General features: G+C 36.0%; 3 protein-coding genes across 6 annotated transcripts; all 3 read right to left on the reverse strand.

Annotated features, from left to right (window-relative positions):
• Positions 1–707: 707 nt before the first annotated feature.
• On the reverse strand, positions 708–3,263 carry LOC111808415 (phytosulfokine receptor 1-like). The gene has a single exon (XM_023694358.1). It carries the CDS (start codon positions 2,924–2,926, stop codon positions 800–802), a length of 2,127 nt encoding a protein of 708 aa, XP_023550126.1. The 5' UTR covers positions 2,927–3,263; the 3' UTR covers positions 708–799.
• Positions 3,264–4,337: 1,074 nt separating this feature from the next.
• Positions 4,338–8,143, reverse strand: LOC111808416. 4 transcript variants are annotated; one of them, XM_023694361.1, is made up of 10 exons: positions 7,740–8,142; positions 7,614–7,657; positions 7,022–7,408; positions 6,055–6,154; positions 5,907–5,960; positions 5,712–5,832; positions 5,520–5,608; positions 5,145–5,206; positions 4,943–5,038; positions 4,338–4,748 (listed from the first exon to the last, which is right to left on the reverse strand). In XM_023694361.1, coding segments are annotated over exons 3-10 (849 nt in total). In that variant the 5' UTR covers positions 7,348–7,408; positions 7,614–7,657; positions 7,740–8,142; the 3' UTR covers positions 4,338–4,747. The 4 variants fall into 4 exon arrangements, with proteins under 4 accessions (XP_023550129.1, XP_023550131.1, XP_023550128.1 ...); XM_023694363.1 differs by having other exon boundaries at positions 4,338–4,683; positions 7,614–8,143; XM_023694360.1 differs by lacking the exon at positions 7,614–7,657.
• A 1,460-nt stretch (positions 8,144–9,603) lies between these two features.
• On the reverse strand, positions 9,604–14,289 carry LOC111808269. The gene is made up of 6 exons (XM_023694150.1): positions 13,156–14,289; positions 12,631–12,686; positions 12,010–12,240; positions 11,606–11,897; positions 10,914–11,110; positions 9,604–10,028 (listed from the first exon to the last, which is right to left on the reverse strand). Exons 1-6 carry the CDS (start codon positions 14,257–14,259, stop codon positions 9,872–9,874), a joined length of 2,037 nt encoding a protein of 678 aa, XP_023549918.1. The 5' UTR covers positions 14,260–14,289; the 3' UTR covers positions 9,604–9,871.
• Positions 14,290–16,685: the final 2,396 nt, after the last annotated feature.

Genomic DNA, 16,685 nt, shown 5'->3' on the forward strand with positions numbered 1-16,685 from the left:
AAATAACTCGATATAAAGCCATAGTTTTAGGTCTCACAATAAATAAATAATAAATATCATAATTCAAGTTGGATGTAATTTCATTTTTCAATTCAGACCATAAAGTTAAACTATTTTTTAAGTAAGAGCAAGAAAATCTGAGGTGATCGACAATAATTGTTATACTCACCTACTTACTGAAATTTATTAATTTTTATTTGAATCTAAATAAATTTAATATTCGTAAAAAAAATTGGTGAAAAAAATTTGTAAAAAGTCGTACATTAAAAAAAGATTAAGATTAATAAAAGAATATGAAATTAAAAGTATAGGAAGTAATAAAGATAATATTAAATTAAGATTTTATAAATAAAGTTTTATTTAAATTAAAGAGTTTGGTCAATAATATAATCTTTCATTAAATTAATAAAAATATCTCTAAATCTTATTATTATTATTTTTTTTCTTAAAACAATATTTTAAAAAATACTTTAACTTTTTAAAAAAATTTAAAAAATATCTTTAAACGGTTAAAAACATTAAAAAAATATATTTACCCTTAATTATAGATAAAGGGGTTAATATTTTTTATGCAAAATACAAACATTTTTCATCCAAATTTAATTAGAAAGTTAGTTAAAGAAGCTGTAATTAACATATGTTTCTGTTCAAATCTTTATAATTAGTTTGTTTTACTAAAAATAAAATTAAGAATCTAAGCCAATTAATTATAGAACTATGCTAAAATTAGTATCCGGATGATTTGCTCCATCTGAGGAGAAACAGAGCAACTCCAAAATTCCCCTGAATTTGAGCTGTTTCAATGACGAAGTCGTCGGAATTCCCTTTTCTTCTCCCTCGGAAACATCATGCCGGAGAAGAAACAAACGGCGGCTGTCGAAACGAATCCGACGGCACCTCCGACACTCAGTGGAACGCTTATGAGTGACCTCAAGCTTTCATCCTCATCTTCGCCAATCGAGTTCTCTTCATCGTCAGATCCAGATTCTTCCTCACAAGAAAATGTTTGAAACCCGCAGAGCTCATCGTTACTCACAAAGCTCGAATTCGGAAATGTACGGAACTGTCCTTGCGAAGGGATGCGGCCGTGAAGGTGATTATGAGCCACATTAAACGTTGAAAGGAAGTTGAGATTCGCCAATGAAGGTGGAATCGTTCCTGTTAGATTGTTGTAGGAGAGATCCAAGCTTTCTAAATCCGTCAGGTTTGATAGAGTGCTTGGAATTTTTCCTGATAATTTGTTGTTGCTGAGGTCTAATACATGGAGATCTTTCAGATTCCCAAATTCTGCCGAAATGATTCCGCTCAATTCGTTGTAACTGAGATCCACTAATGGCGGCATCCCTAAAAGTTGCTTGTATTGTCGTCCTGCGGATTGGCTCTTTCTGCTGAAAAACGAGAATCCTTCGAATATTTCCCCTTTCAATGAGTTATTGAGATCGATGAGGCTATGAAATTGCGTGATGCTCCTAGGGATTGAGCCGGATAACGAGTTGTTAGATAGATCCAAGTAGAAGAGGCGTCGCAAGTCACCAATGGAAGACGGAATTTCTCCACTTAAAGAGTTCCATGACAGGTCCAGAATCTGGAGCTTTGCGCTATTGCTCAGCCATGGCGGTATCGAACCGGTGAGTCCACAATTTGCAATCACAAACAGTCTCGTGTTCTCAAATCTCAAGTTCAAATGTGCAGGCATAATCTCTCCATAGAAATTGAATGTTAGAATCAACACAGTCAAGTTCCTGCAATGATTAAGAGTTGTCAATGCTGATGAGAGATTACGGAGGCCATTTCTTGAAATCGAGAAGTGAGAAAGTGATCTGAGATTCTTGAAGCTTTCTGGAAAATCCCCCTCGAATCTGTTCTTGGCAAGATTTGCAATGCGTAGTTGATGGCAAGATGAGAGACTCTCAATTCGGCCAGTGAAATGATTCGAGCCAAGATTCAAAGAAACCAAACGAACCATGGCGGAACAGTTGATAACATCGATTGAACCACTGAATGAATTGTTGTCAAGACTAAGCGATGCAATGGTTGGCGAATTGCACAACGAAACCGGCAAAACGCCGGAGAAATTATTCGATGATGCAGCGAATTGCTCGAGCTTCCGGAGATTGAAGAACACATCCGGAAGCAATCTCGAGAAATTGTTCGATGAAACATCCAAGAAGACGAGATTCGAGAGGTTCCCAAGTTGAAAACTCAACTCCCCGGAAAACCAATTATCACGAAGTTCTAGGGTTTTGAGGTTGAACAATGCAAACAGATCTTGAGGCAAATCACCAGAGAGGAAGTTGGAATCCAGAGAGAGATGCTCCAAGGAACTGCAATTCCCAAAACCTGGAAGAACTCTCCCATGAAATCTGTTTGAAGAAAGTTTCAATACTTGGATCTGTTTTGCAGTTGAACAGAAGCCAGGGTCAACATCTCCAATGAACTTGTTCTTAGAAATGTCAAGAAACGTAATAGAGGATGAACTGATATTCCATGGCGCATAACCAGAGAGATCATTAGAACTCAAATCAATGACCTCTAAACTCTTCAGGGAGAAGAGATTCACCGGAAGAGAACGTGAGAGAAAGTTGGTTGACAAGTTAAGAGTTCTGAGATAAACCAAATCTGCCAAAGACTCCGAAACATTTCCTCTTAACCTCTCCTGGGGAAGTTCCAAAGCCACAACTCTGGAGAAAACACTGGAATCGTTGAGCTTCAACGCTGCTGGTGTATTACAGGTCACTCCTCTCCATTTGCAACAATCAGAAAAGCCATAGTCCCAGCCTTGAACTGGGGAGTCAAGGCCATTGGCAAAGCTTTTCAAGGCTTTGATATCAGCAGGGTGGCACTTTGCATCGATGGAGATGGAGACGTGAGCATAGAAGAAGCAGCAGCAAAGCGAGTGAAAAAGGAACAAAAATGTAATACCCATTTATGAATTAGCTGAAAGAGAATCAGCTTTGTGTTGGTGGAGCAAATTGCTAGTGGATTATGGCGGAATTATCTGGTTTTATCCACGGCGAAGGCATGGCGTGTAAAGGGAAAACAGGCAGCAAAGTGTGAACTGAAGAGCTTCAAAACTCAGATGAAGGGGTAAGTAATGTGTATTATTTTTTAAGGGAAGAGCCATTAGTCTTCTGACTTTGAATTTTTCCATACTGATTTAAGACATTTATTTAAACGCGTTTTAGTCTTATCTTTAGTCTTCCTTTTGAACCAAGGGAATATTAGTTAGTAGGTCGATAAACCAGCTGCAAGACCACATTGACTCTTTTATGAGATTTACTAAAAGTATCATATAGACTATTTTAGGACACTTTAAAAACCTACAAACTAAGATAGAATAGTAGTTTGTGAGATCGTACATCAGTACCGGAGGTAAATGAAACATTGCTTATAAGGATGTGGAAATCTCTACCTAGCAGATGCGTTTTAAGACTGTGGGGGTGGGGCTGACGGTGATACGTAACGGGCTAAAGTGGACAATATCTATTAGCGGTAGAGTGGATTGATACAAATGGTATCAGAGTCAAACATCCAGTGAGGACGCTGGACCCCCAAATGGGGTAAATTGTGAGATCCCACGTCGGTCAGAGAGAGGAATGAAGCATTCCTTATAAGAATGTGAGGACCTTTTCCTATTAGACGTGTTTTAAAATTGTGATGCTATAGGTGATACGTAACGGGTCAACAGTTATTACACTACACCATGAAAATGAGCCTACTGAAATTGCATAAAAGCTAAATCAACCCGACAAGCCATTGAATTCAATTTTCAATTCAACACCTAACAAGCACCGATGTTGGACAACGGTTTATCCCAAGGAAATAAATCACAAATCCTGAGAGTTGGTAGAAACTGAGAAAATTAGTTTTTTTCTGTACACCTGTCTATGCTTTTATTATAAAAATATGGTCCAACTGTCATGCACTTTATTGTTATTTGTTTGTAACATCAGATAGTTTGTTCCACACGAAACTGTGTCACAAAGACTTGAAAAGAAAGCAAATGGGAATAAGCCATGAGTCAAAGAAGAGTTATTTAAACACCTAATCTCTTAATAGAAAAGGATATATCTTATAATCAGCTGAAAATGATAGAAACTAAATAGTCTGCAAGAACTTAAGGTACAAAAGTAGGCACAGCTCTGATAGTTTTAGTGTTTGGAGAGTAATCTTGTAATTTAGGACATGTCAGAAGATTTGTATGTATATAATGCTTATGAATAATTGCAGGGGAGATAGAGACACTGCACACAGGTATGGGATGGGATAGGATGGGATAGGATGGGATGGGAGGGCGGTTCCACCAGGAAAGTGTCAAAAAATTCAACACACACAGACACAGATAACTACAGAACTGCTATACTTTGATATCAAGTATTTGTGCACAACGATTCTATTTTTTAGGTAATGCCTAAAATAGTACAAATTGGAAGCAGCAGATCCAATATTTTCCCCTTTCTCTCTTCCTCCCTTAACTCAGATCTCCCAACCAATATATCTTCAGCAGCTGACACTTGCTTCCCTGGTAATATTTTGTGTGCTGGGGGAGGGAACTCAGAGACATGACATCAAGATCAATCACTCTTTTCTCAGCCATCCATTTGATTTTGTCCGATTGGTCAGGCAGTGGGCTAACTGACCAATCAGCCCTACATCATCATCTTTCTTCTTGTTCATATTTCTCTGCAATGGCCCTGGTGTAAGCATAAAACACAACCAAGGGCCAAAAGAATGGAGCCGGTCCAATTCTGACCAACCATTTCAAAACCAGAAGAATACATTAGAATTTGCTCCTATATCATTCTTTTCTTTTTCAAGGAATTGCATAGACATCTATCTACATTCCTAATCCTATGGTAAAGCACCTTTGGACTCTAAGTAGATGAAAATACACTCCAAAAAACAGAAACTTTCTGGCCAACATATTTGTTAGAGATCTTACCAGGTTGTGCTGGGCAAAATTCTATTTGCTAGATCTTCATTTATAGATACAGGAAGTGGTAGCATTTTGCTCAATATGCCTGGAGTTTCCCTCATTCTGCAAAAGTTAGAATTGAAAATCTCCATTAACAGATGATGGTTCCGCCCAAAGACTGGGTTTTGAAGGAACTATTTTCAAGTAAACAAAAGGAATATCTACGTACTCATTTAGGATAGCAATAATATTATTCCTTGTCCGGCAGAAAAGATCAATGTTATCCTGCAACTGCTTGAAAAAGGACCAATAGTAGCATAGTGAGTAGCCCGAACCGAAACAAAAGAAATAAAATAACAAAATGTGTCTATAATTTCACGATACGAGGAGATTTTTACATTTATATCAGGTAGCAGTTCTTTTTAAGAACTAGACCATGTAGCAATAGAGTTTGATATCGATCTTGTGGTTTCAAATTATGAAATTTGATAGTATTTAGTCATCTAGGCAGGTGAAATGTGACAGAGTAGTCCAATACTCTTGATATGAACTGCAAATGGTTCCAGTAGAAAGCAGTCTCTATTAAAAGCTAATAGATATTCACCTTGTACATGGAAAGGTTGGCAGTAATTTGACTAAAAGCTTGAGCATTCTGTTCCAGAAGATGCGCAGCTGCACTGCTAATCTCTGAGACTTTGATGAGGAAAAAAAAGTCTCAATAGAAGCTTGAAACATTAGTGGTTGCTAAGGACTACAATAAGTAAGTATAGAGGAAGAAAATTTCAAGAACGCCGACCTTCAGAAGGCGCTCGTTCTTTTCCATTCATATGATGCTGCATCATATGAGAATATGCAGCCATGCTGGGTCCAGGGGCTGAAGGTGTGTTTATTTTTAAAGATGGCTCCACCAGTTTATCCTGACCATTCCCAATCTTTAGGAAATTGGATCCTCAAACCAACATCAGATATCCACAAAGTTTCATAAAAGTACCTTGCGATTGATCGCTTTCTTTCCGATATGTTCTTCAGGCTTCCTTCGTTTTCTCTGTAAAGAAGTTTGTTAGTCTTCTATAAGAACTTGAAGAAGGCAGAGTAATGATATTTTACACAGAAGTATCTTATAAGATGGAGGTGCTTACAGTCATCCACCGACACCTTAGAGCAACATCCCGGACAGTTTTATCACGTAACGTGGCAGCGATCTTGATATACCTCAAAATGCTTGGTTCATCAGCAAACCTATCAAATGGAAAGCAAACAATAGTGAAAATACTGAGAAAAGAAAGCTGAAATAGGCTGCGCATGAGAAGAACTTTAGTTTATCAAGCAGTCCAGGAAGAATAACTGGCTTAACATAAAAGAACTACCAAGGGGAAAGGAACCACACGTAAGGGGGATTCCAATTCTGATCTAAAACCCATACGCCTTGCTTTCTGTATGTCTAACGGCTCAAGCCCACCGCTGGCAAATATTGTCCTCTTTAGGCTTTCCCTCAAGGTTTTTAAAACGTGTCTGTTAGGGAGAAGTTTCCACACCCTTATAAAGAATGTTTCATTCTCCTCCCCAACCAATGTGAGATCTCACAATCCGCCCCCCATTCGGAGCCTAGTGTCCTCGTTGGCACTCGTTCCCTTCTCTAATCGATGTGGGACCCTCCAATCCACCCCGCTTCGGAGCCTGCGTCCTTGACTGACACACCACCTCTTGTCCACCCCCCTTGGGGCTCAGCCTCCTCGCTGACACATCACCTAGTGTCTAGCTTTGATACCATTTGTAACGGCCGAAGCCCACCGCTATCAGATATTGTCCTATTTGGGCTTTCCCTCAAGGTTTTTAAAACGCGTCCATGAGGAAAAGGTTTCCACACCCTTATGAACAATGTTTCATTCTCATCCCAACCGATGCGGGATCTCACATCTCACAGTATGTACCACTGTTTGGACTATTCAATATGTAGCACAACAGACCCAATGTAAAAACAAAACGTGCAGCCTTCATAACACTGAAAATTCCTCTCCAAGACATCTCTTAACATAAGTTTCAACAATCCTAAAGCCAACAAATCCGACAAGAACAGAAGTTGGAAGATTTAAAGAAAGAACTTACATGACAAGACCTTCCTCCAACTTGAATTGCTCTTCCACAGACCATTCCACTGCCAACCCAGCATCATTCTTGAGCCCTGGCACAGTATCAAGAAGCAGAGAACCAGATGAATTGGTAGCTTGGCTAATAACAGGATGATTGTTATTGTTGACAACGTTCGAATTCCCCGAAAACATTATGTCCAACGCGTTATTGACCCCAAAGTAGTTCTCCATTGTCATCATCTCTGAGCTGCTGGTTGTTGCAGTAGATTGAAAAGATATAGCGTGCCGATTCAAAGCAGAACTTAACGTCTGGTGAAAACCCCTGTTTGATTCAGCTGCCATGATTACTAATCCTCCTATTTACAGTAACCCTCACAGGAATCTCAGCTGAACCATATCCAACCTATGAACAACAACACGATAATTGAATCATAAAACCCGAAGAACACAAACACCAAACACCAAACCCATGACACAAACACCCATCGAAACACAAACCATTAACGAAGCTTGAAAAAAACTCCACAAATCAACAGTAAAAACCCATAAAACAGCAAAATTACAAGAACCCAAAGCAAAAAAAACAACAGGGAAGAGAAATTACTCACGTTTATTTCATCTGGGTAACGATCGAAATGGCAGAAGATTTGCCCTAAAAGCACCAAATGGAAAAGAGTTGCAGAGAAAAGAAGAGAGAGAGGAGAGAGAGAAAAGAAGGTAAGGGTAGGAGTCACCTTTTTGGGTGCAACTTTCCGACGGAGCCCTGATTGGCTTTGGGTTCGTCACTACAAAGCTTTAATAAAGAGAGCCCTCGAATTTGAATTGTTGGTAGCCTCTCTGAGCCACCATCCAACGCACCCACAAGCCTCTAAGCCCCGAGATTTTGATATTGGCTCATCTGGGTCACTCAATTCCAATCCTCTCACAGCTCCACCAATGAAGAACAGTTCAAATTTTAGAGAGAGAAGGAGAAGAAGAAGAAGAAGAAGAAGAAGAGGGGTCTGTGATTTTGAAATAAATAATGGATAGGTTGGTGCAGATCTTGGAATTCTGGAACAGTGCGAATCCCCATAAGCATTTGATGCCCCATTATTCTGGACTCTCCACACCCCCTTTTCTATGGACTTCAAAAATAAAAATTTCCTTTAAAAGGCTATGAATATGAATATATAATTATAAGTATGCGAGTAGCTGTTGTCTCACGCCAACATCTTCAGCTCTTAAATTACATTATTTACCTTAAACCAATCATTTCTTCTTCACCATTTTCTATCCTTCACCCTTCATTCAGCATCAGAATATATATAATATGGAAATAAATATCTATTTTAGTATCTCACTTTCGGCAAAAAAAAAAATATATTTTTTCTTTTACTGTAAGGGATTTGGTTTTAGCTTCTATGATTAATTTGAGATGAAATTGAGTTATAAAATGTTTTAATATGGTATGTTTAGGTAGGTTTGACTTTACTAATTTAATGTTTTTTTAGTCAACAACTTTTTAGGATTAAAAAAGTATTAAATAATGTGATAAGTATGGATTAATGTGACTTATATATAGCTTTACATGGCTATTTAGTCTATTGTTTTATTTCAGTGGTCTCGTACTATAAATGGGCATTAACAATCTAAAGTCGTAGTCTATTAGTCTATTAGTTATTGGTCGGATTAAATTTAAATGAAAATCTAAATTTATTACTATATAGGCTCGTGATATCTTCTTCTTTTTTTCTTTATATAATTCGAAACATTGAACTCTTTTTTGGATATGTTTAGACGGGTTGAATCATATGCTACAATTGGTAATTGTTTATAAGTTGATTATTGATGTAGCTTAGTGGTACAATAAAAATATTAGCTTCAGAAATTCATGATTATTTGTATGCTCATTTGTAATTAGTCTATTAATGATATACCGTTCCTATCTAAAATCACTTTATTTGCATGCACGTTACTCATTTCTATATGAGGTTTATTGTCGTTACTCATTCTATATGATGTTTATTGTCTCATTTGATTGGTATGATCCAAATCTTATATGCATTATAGAGTATCAAAAATTCTGGAAAGAACCAAAGTTCCAGACTTAGTATTTCTTCATTCATTCTCATTCAATCAAAAACAAAAAATATTCTTTTATATATTTTTTTTTATTGTTCAATGGGTTGATTTCTTGATTTATTGTAAGATAATTAAAATCTCTCATCGATTTTTTCAATTAGTTGAAAATTGTTACCCCCAATTTTAGTATTTTAATTACTGTTCCTATCCGTCTCAATATTTTCTATAATATAGTTATCTGACTTGTTATACCAATAGATTAAAAATAGCAAATTTTCGAGATTTAATTTTTATTATTTTCATATAATTATGTTCATTAAGTGGAATTTAGTTTTGTTTTCTCATTTTATAGTATTTTAAAAAAGAATAATGATTTTTTTTTTAATAAATGACAAAATTTAGGATTTTTTTTTTTTTTTGTCACAAATATATTATTTTAAAGTACAACTATTTTGGTTAGTAGAATGTTGCTTATTTAATACATAATAATTCTACTTTAGTCCTTCCTAAATTGAAATAGATATTTTTAAAAAAAAATTAAATCAAAATGAAATAAGCCTATATATAGATTAATGGTTTGTAAATAATGAAGCTATCCAATTCCCATTTCTACCCCTCTTATCCCCAACCCCAACAACACCACTCCATATCCCCAGAAAAATTGGCATTCTGAGGGGTAACATAGCAAAGGGGTGACTGACTGACAAAGAAGAAGAAAGCTATGATATTATTTACAATAATGGGTGTGGCAATGCCAAGACGAAGCCCGAAAACCAAAAATCATTGAGGCTTTTTGTCCTCTGCATCAACAAGAATTCATGGTCCAGTTATAGTTCTGGTAGGCTATGTTGACAGCACCTCCATCCCCCAAAAGGTGCGTCAAAAGGCCTGCTTTTTTGGCATCCAAGAACCTCATTATCCACCTCAAAATCTCCTTCTCTGCTCCGAAGTCCACACTGAACCTGCAACAACCAAACCCAACCCACCAGATTTTCCATCAAAAGTTCATCGTTTTTCATGTTCTTCCTTCATCATTAAATGTAGCTGGAGAATGTGTAGCAGAACAAGGATTCTTTTAAAATGTGAACTTGATGTGAGATATGGGCTCGTAGGGGGTGGATTATGAGATCACACATTGGTTGGGGAGGAGAACGAAACATTGTTTATAAGGGTGTGAAAAACTCTCCCTAGTAAACGTGTTTTAAAAATCTTGAGAGGAAGTTAGGAAGAGAAAGCCCAAATAGGACAATATCTACTAGTCGTAGGCTTGGACAGTTACAAATGATATTAGAACCAGACATTGAACAATGTGTCAGCGAGGAGGCTGAGCCCTGAAGGGGGGTGGACACGAGACGATGTGTCAGCAAAGACGCTAGACCCCAAAGGAGGTGGATTGGGGTCCCACATCGATTGAAGAAGGGAACGAGTGCCAGCGAGAGCGCTGGCCCCCGAAGGGGGGTGATTGTAAGATCACACATTGGTTGGGGAGGAGAATGAAACATTCTTTATAAGGGTGTGAAAACCTCTCCTTAATAAACGGGTTTTAAAAACATTGAGAGGAAGCCCGAAAGGAAAAGCCTAAAAAAGACAATATCGCTAGCGGTAGACTTGGACGGTTACCCTTAAAAATGGTAGAAACCAGCATGGAGTATTATCCAGTGGCATAGAACAAGAAGAACAAGAAGAACATGAAGTTTCAATCCTGATGATGCTTTCTATCTAACAAGGATTCTTTTGAAATGTAAACTTGAAAATTGAAGAAACCAGCATTTAGTATCATCCAGTGGCAGAGAACAAGAAGAACAAGAAGAACAAAAAAGGGAAAGAGTGAGAGTTTGAGGACGAACCACTTGATGATTCCAGGGAGATGCACTGTTCTTTTGTCCAAATCAACCTCCACTTCCCCAGTTTGGAAGAACTCCCTTGCGGCGCATCTTAGCTCTGCTTCGACTCCTTGAGGAGTAAAGAATCTGAGTCTTGGGCTAGACTTTGTCCCATTCCACAGTCCAAAGTGAATTAATGGATTCACTTTCCCAAACGCAAGCTGACATTTGTTCATCATATTCATTCACACTATCAGTTTTAAAGATGCCATCCATTCATCCACAACAAAACACACAAATATCATGTTGAGTCCCAATTTTCATCTAATATTCTAACGAATTACTACTCAATAGTAGCTTTGAAACGTTTATGCAATTTTTGAAATAATTCATATTCGTACGCATATAAATATAGTGGTAGTCGAATATGTTATGAGTACTATGATGTTATATCCGCCCCAACTAATGCTAATTTTGGCTAACGTTACTTTTTCAAGTCCACGAGGCATAGGGAATGTCGAGAATGTCAATAAAAAGATAAAATACACTTTAACTTTATACTTTTTGATTAAGGGGCAGATTCCCCAATCTAATGATAAAAAGTAGGATCTTAACTAATCAAACAGCATCAGAACAAAGTATCACAAAAGGATTGGTATGAGCCAAAGGGTAAGCAGAACATAATCCTTAAAAAAGTTGAAATTAGATAAATTTACCTCCAATCGCTTGTCAGAAGCGCTGAAGGGCTTGATAAGGGAGTACGGTGGCCTTCTATTTCCTCTAAGAATCCCATTTTTTATGGAGATGAGTGAATATGGGTGTCCGCCGACCAAGTATTGGAAGTCGGAGAAGAAGGATTTTCTGTCAATTACACCCTCTACTCGTCCAAATCTTATGAAGCCATGGATGACCATAGCATTATACAGGTTTAAGAAAAAAGCCAACTTTTCATCATGTGACAGTTCCAAGAGGTTCACGCGGTGAAGATCTTGAACTAAGTTCATGTACCTGCATAAGTTGGTGAAGGAATCAAGCATTTGTGAAGAGTTGCAGGGCCATTTGATCACTATCCTTGACTAAAATCTCATAAATTGTCTTTCCATATCCTTGAAAATTGTACCTTCGAAACTCTTCAGTGTTGCTAATGGTGAGATAATCAAGATGTTGGAGATCTTGAGAGGCATAGGACTCTAAAATGGCGGACATGATCTTGGCTAGTTTTTGTGCAACCATGGCGGCGGGCTTGGGCTCATTGTCATTAACTGAGCCCCTGAAATTGAAGCACCGGGATATAAATGGCCCATGCTCAAGGAAACGGTAGAAATGTTTCCCATCTACAAATTCAATTTCCCTGTAATTCAACCACGACAAACATTACAAAATGTTCTTCTAATCCTTAAATTTTCAAGTTCTTTTAACTCATAATTGTATCCCACTCTAAAATTTTATAAATGAATCAATTTAGAACTATTATTAACGACGTACAGCTATTTTCATTTGATTCCATTCAAAAACAACTATCACCGAAGTAAAATTTATCCTCGAACCCCCCTACTAAAATTGAGGAATGAGGAAGATGAGTAAATGAAGAATACTCGAACATTCATGAACGAACGAAGAATCATACCCAATTTGAAAACAAAATTCTAATAAGGGTCTAAATTGATACCATTTTTTACTTCTTATGAATCATTGGGATACCAAACTAAGAGAAAAATGGAGCAATAAGAGAGAGGATTACCCAAAGACATGATGGATAAAGAGCTTCTGGGTCATCTGCTTTCCAATTTCAACGGCCTACAAATTATTATTTAAAATAAATGAAGTAAGATTTATAATAAGAGGGTCAAGTACGAAAGTTACTATAAATTTATGATATGGTTCATCGATTAGTAAAGGAATACAAATTATTAATTGATTTATATTTGAATTATAGTTTTGGAAAAGGAGTGGGCATGGAAATTTGGGCAATTAAGATTAGATTACTGATACCTTAATTAAGCATTTAAATTACTAGAACATGTATATATATATATATATATATGTGGTATGAGGGAGACAATATGGGGTTGAAAATTTTGAATTGGAAAGCAGTCCAGTGCTTCGCGGAGCAGGATACGATGATATGGCAGCTTCAATCGACCGTAGAATTTCAAAAGAAGGTCAAAAAGTGTGTAATTGACATTCCATCCAACGGCTAGAAAACAAAGAACGGAACTCTAATGGCAGAAGGAGAAAAACAGGGGATGTCACTATGAGAGCGTACCTTTCTACGGCCGCAATCAAGGCGCTGAATAAGCGCTTCCACCATTTCGCTGCCGGAGAAGCAGTTCTTGACGATCTTCATCTTGATCAGACGGTCCTGAATCGGCAATCTCTGTCTAAGAAATTTCACGATCTCCAGTAGATCGTCCGGCGATCCCTCCTCTGGATCGTCGAACCCGTAGACTGGTGGAGCCGGTGCGTCGTCGGGACATTTACTGCTAAGCATATCTTTGATTCTCCGCTCAAATTCGCCGCTGTTTCTCAGTGCGTTCAGCGCCACGAGACCTCCGAAATGCTTCTCGTTAAAGAAAATCTGCGGCACCAATGAACTCCCAGTCCTCTTCATCAGCTCCTTCTCTCTCTGAGGAAAAACGTCGACGTTGATCTCAACAAATCTCAATCCCATTTCGTTGAAGAAACTCCTAACCGCTTTACAATCCCTACAATTCGACCTCGAGAAGAAGCTGATTCTTCCTTTCAGTTCTCTGTCTCTCTCTTCATCGCTCTTCCGCTTCACCACGACTTTGAAACCGGAGAGGTTGATTTCAGTGACGCCGGTCTGAGACTTCCCGTTCTCGTCCACGTCGTCCTTCTCTTCATCCTTAAGCGACGAAATCCGCTTGAGAATCGCGGCCGATAAGCTATTGCTTCTCTCCCGTATAAACTTCCCAATCGACGACATGTCGACGGAGTTATTCTCGGCCAAACTCTGCGATCGTTTGTACGGCGGTTCACCAACGGAGGAAACGGAAAGTCCAGGTGGGGCCTCGGGTTTAGGAAGCTGAGAATGAGGCTCCAATACGCGTATCTCTCCATTATTGGGCTTCAATTCGTGGTGGGGACGAACAGGAATATGACCGTTAAGGGTAGAATCCTCTGATTTCTCGACATCGAACGACAACGACGAAGAAGAAGAACAAGAAGAGGGAGATTCATTATCAGAGAGCTTCATCTGATTTTCATCTACAGAGGGCGAGATTGAAAGCTTAGTGTTGAGCTTGGGATCATCAGAAGCATTCATTAATGGAAGTTGACCGATTTCGTCAGGGTTAGTGGGAGGATCACAAATTCCATTGGGAAAAGAGGAATGAACGTCAACAGCCATTAGAACAGAGAACTTGGGAAGAAGAAAAAATGGAAATGGAGGAGGAAAGGGACAAGAAGGGGTTTTAACGTTTTAAACGAGAAAGACGACAGAAAAGGTCAAAATGGGACATTTGCCATTTACAAGGTTCTTTTCGTAAATATAAAAATAAAAATTTGAAAATAATTTAGAGACGGTTAGAGAGGGACAGGGCGTAAGAAGAAGAATAAACCCTTGAGGAGCGGGCGAGTGGGGCCTACGCGTCTCACGTGACATGACGGTAGGAGACACGTGACGAGTAATTAAAGAATGCTTTTAATGCTTAAGCTTTTATTAAAATAATAATTTTATATTTAATAAATTAAGAAAATATCTTTTAATTTTGTTACTATTTACCCAAAAAAAACAAACCATTTAAAAAAATTTCATTGTTAATTACCTTAATGGAAAAAACAGTAGAAAATTACATTAATGCCATTAACTTTAAAATTTTTACTTCTACATACACGTCATTTCAGTACTACATATAAAAAAGACATTGAGAATTTTGATCATAATTTCGAGTAGAAAAATCGACTTTTTTACGATAAATTATTAAAAAAAAATCTTTATGATAATGAATTTTTATGAGAAATTATAATAATTAAATTAAAAGAATTGAAATTATAACACTTAAAATTGAGCATTTGAATTTTGTAATGATTTTCTACAATCTTCCATCACGTCTAATATTGTTCCACACGTTCCACTTGTTTGCACTCACGTTTTATAATATCTTATTATTATTATTATTATTATTATTATTATTATTATTATTTCAAAATTAGTAGGGAATAATGTTGTTCAATGACTTGAGGCATATAATTAAAGGCTATTAATATAATTAAATAAAGTTGAAAATTTTATATTTTAAAGCTTCGTACGATATAGGGATGACCCAAAAAACCGATGAACCCATACGTTTAAGATTAGGTAGGATTTGATTCAAAAAAAGAATTATAAATTGAATTAGTTTGTAGGTTCAACCGAACTAACACAAATTTATTTTTAATTTTTTGATTAAGAGATATATTTTCAGTATTTAGAAGGTAATCTTTTAAATATATATTCCAAATTTTAATTTAATGTTTGAAAATAAATAGATTGTTAATATTTTATTTTTGTTAGAAGAATTGAATAAATGACGTGAACTATCCAACTTAATATTGGATTTGTTCCTTATTTAATAAGATTTAAACAAATTTGAGTTGAATCTAGCTTATATTCTGACCTCCTCGATCTTTCACATTAATCTTAGTTTGGAAGGCACGTGGTGGTTGAATATAATTCCTTTTGATTAATGCTAAAGCTCTACAAATTATGTACTCGATTATACTTGTTCGTGCCCTTATGATCATCGTCACTTTCTTTGGCTATAATTCCATATCATTTGGGACCCAATGCATTGACAATTCGTGCTTTCTAAGCTAATATTTTAGGTAAAAAAGTGGAATTTAAGCGGAATTCAAACATTTACATATAAAATTCTACTTCTTTGAGTAAATTTTAAACTTTTTTGTGATAAGTTAAAGGTATTAACGTATTTTTTTATTCAAACCTGCTTTAAAAAATAAAGATGCAGACCATCTTTTAAGTTTAATTGTATTAATAGAACTTTTAAAAGTTTATGAGTATTTCTTTAATTATATAAATTAATGTAAATTAGAGAAATTATAAGAATAAAATGTATAAAGGTGAATTTTCATTAAATTTGAGAAAATTTTAATTTTATTTACTTATTTAATGGAGTTTTGGAAGATAATAATCATTTTGCTTAGTTGACTTCGAATTTATTATAAATAAAAATATGTAAAAATAGCTACCATTTGTGGATAAAAAAATTATTTTATTTTTTTACTTATAAAAGTTTAGAATTTAAATTAATACATTTATTAGTTTCTTAATTTAAAAATATGGATTTTTGTTTTCAAAATTAATACGAAAAATAAAACATTATCCAATGAATTTTGTTAAATAAATAAATAAATAAATAATAATAATAATAAAATAAAAAATTTAAATGTAAAAATATTTCCAAATTTGGAAGATAAAATTGAATTTTCCCTAAAAAGAATAAAAAAGGAAAAAAAAAAAGCACAAAAAATACCTTTTTCCCCTAAAAAGTTATATTCGTTTAAAAAAAATAATTTTATCTATCCAACAAAATATAAGAGTTTATTCTTTTAAATTAAAAAAAAAAAATCTATTTAAACTTCCATTGGTTGAATTTTTACTTTATTGAAAAAATGAAAATAAAAATTTGAACAGGATTTTGGTGTTTAAAATTATTTTTGCTACTATGATTTTTTTTCTATATATATATATTTGATTATACATTTCTATTTTTCGAGAAAACACGGAGTAAAAAAAGTAGGGCTAATCATATAATTCGAGAACTTTACCTACTC

This window comes from Cucurbita pepo, chromosome LG13 (genome assembly GCF_002806865.2).
Source record: "Cucurbita pepo subsp. pepo cultivar mu-cu-16 chromosome LG13, ASM280686v2, whole genome shotgun sequence".
NCBI lineage: Eukaryota > Viridiplantae > Streptophyta > Magnoliopsida > Cucurbitales > Cucurbitaceae > Cucurbita > Cucurbita pepo.

Excerpts from the sequence above, each read along its gene's own strand:
- LOC111808415 (XM_023694358.1), bottom strand. The coding sequence starts at position 2,926 with ATGGGTATTACATTTTTGTTCCTTTTTCACTCGCTTTGCTGCTGCTTC.
- LOC111808416 (XM_023694363.1), bottom strand. The coding sequence starts at position 7,347 with ATGGCAGCTGAATCAAACAGGGGTTTTCACCAGACGTTAAGTTCTGCT. Across the intron at positions 6,155-7,021 it reads TTGGAGGAAGGTCTTGTCAT|GTTTGCTGATGAACCAAGCA; the intron begins GTAAGTTCTTTC and ends TCCATTTGATAG. Across the intron at positions 5,207-5,519 it reads CCAACCTTTCCATGTACAAG|TTGCAGGATAACATTGATCT; the intron begins GTGAATATCTAT and ends TTTTTCAAGCAG.
- LOC111808269 (XM_023694150.1), bottom strand. The coding sequence starts at position 14,259 with ATGGCTGTTGACGTTCATTCCTCTTTTCCCAATGGAATTTGTGATCCT. Across the intron at positions 12,687-13,155 it reads TTGATTGCGGCCGTAGAAAG|GCCGTTGAAATTGGAAAGCA; the intron begins GTACGCTCTCAT and ends AATAATTTGTAG. Across the intron at positions 10,029-10,913 it reads CTCCCTGGAATCATCAAGTG|GTTCAGTGTGGACTTCGGAG; the intron begins GTTCGTCCTCAA and ends TGGTTGTTGCAG.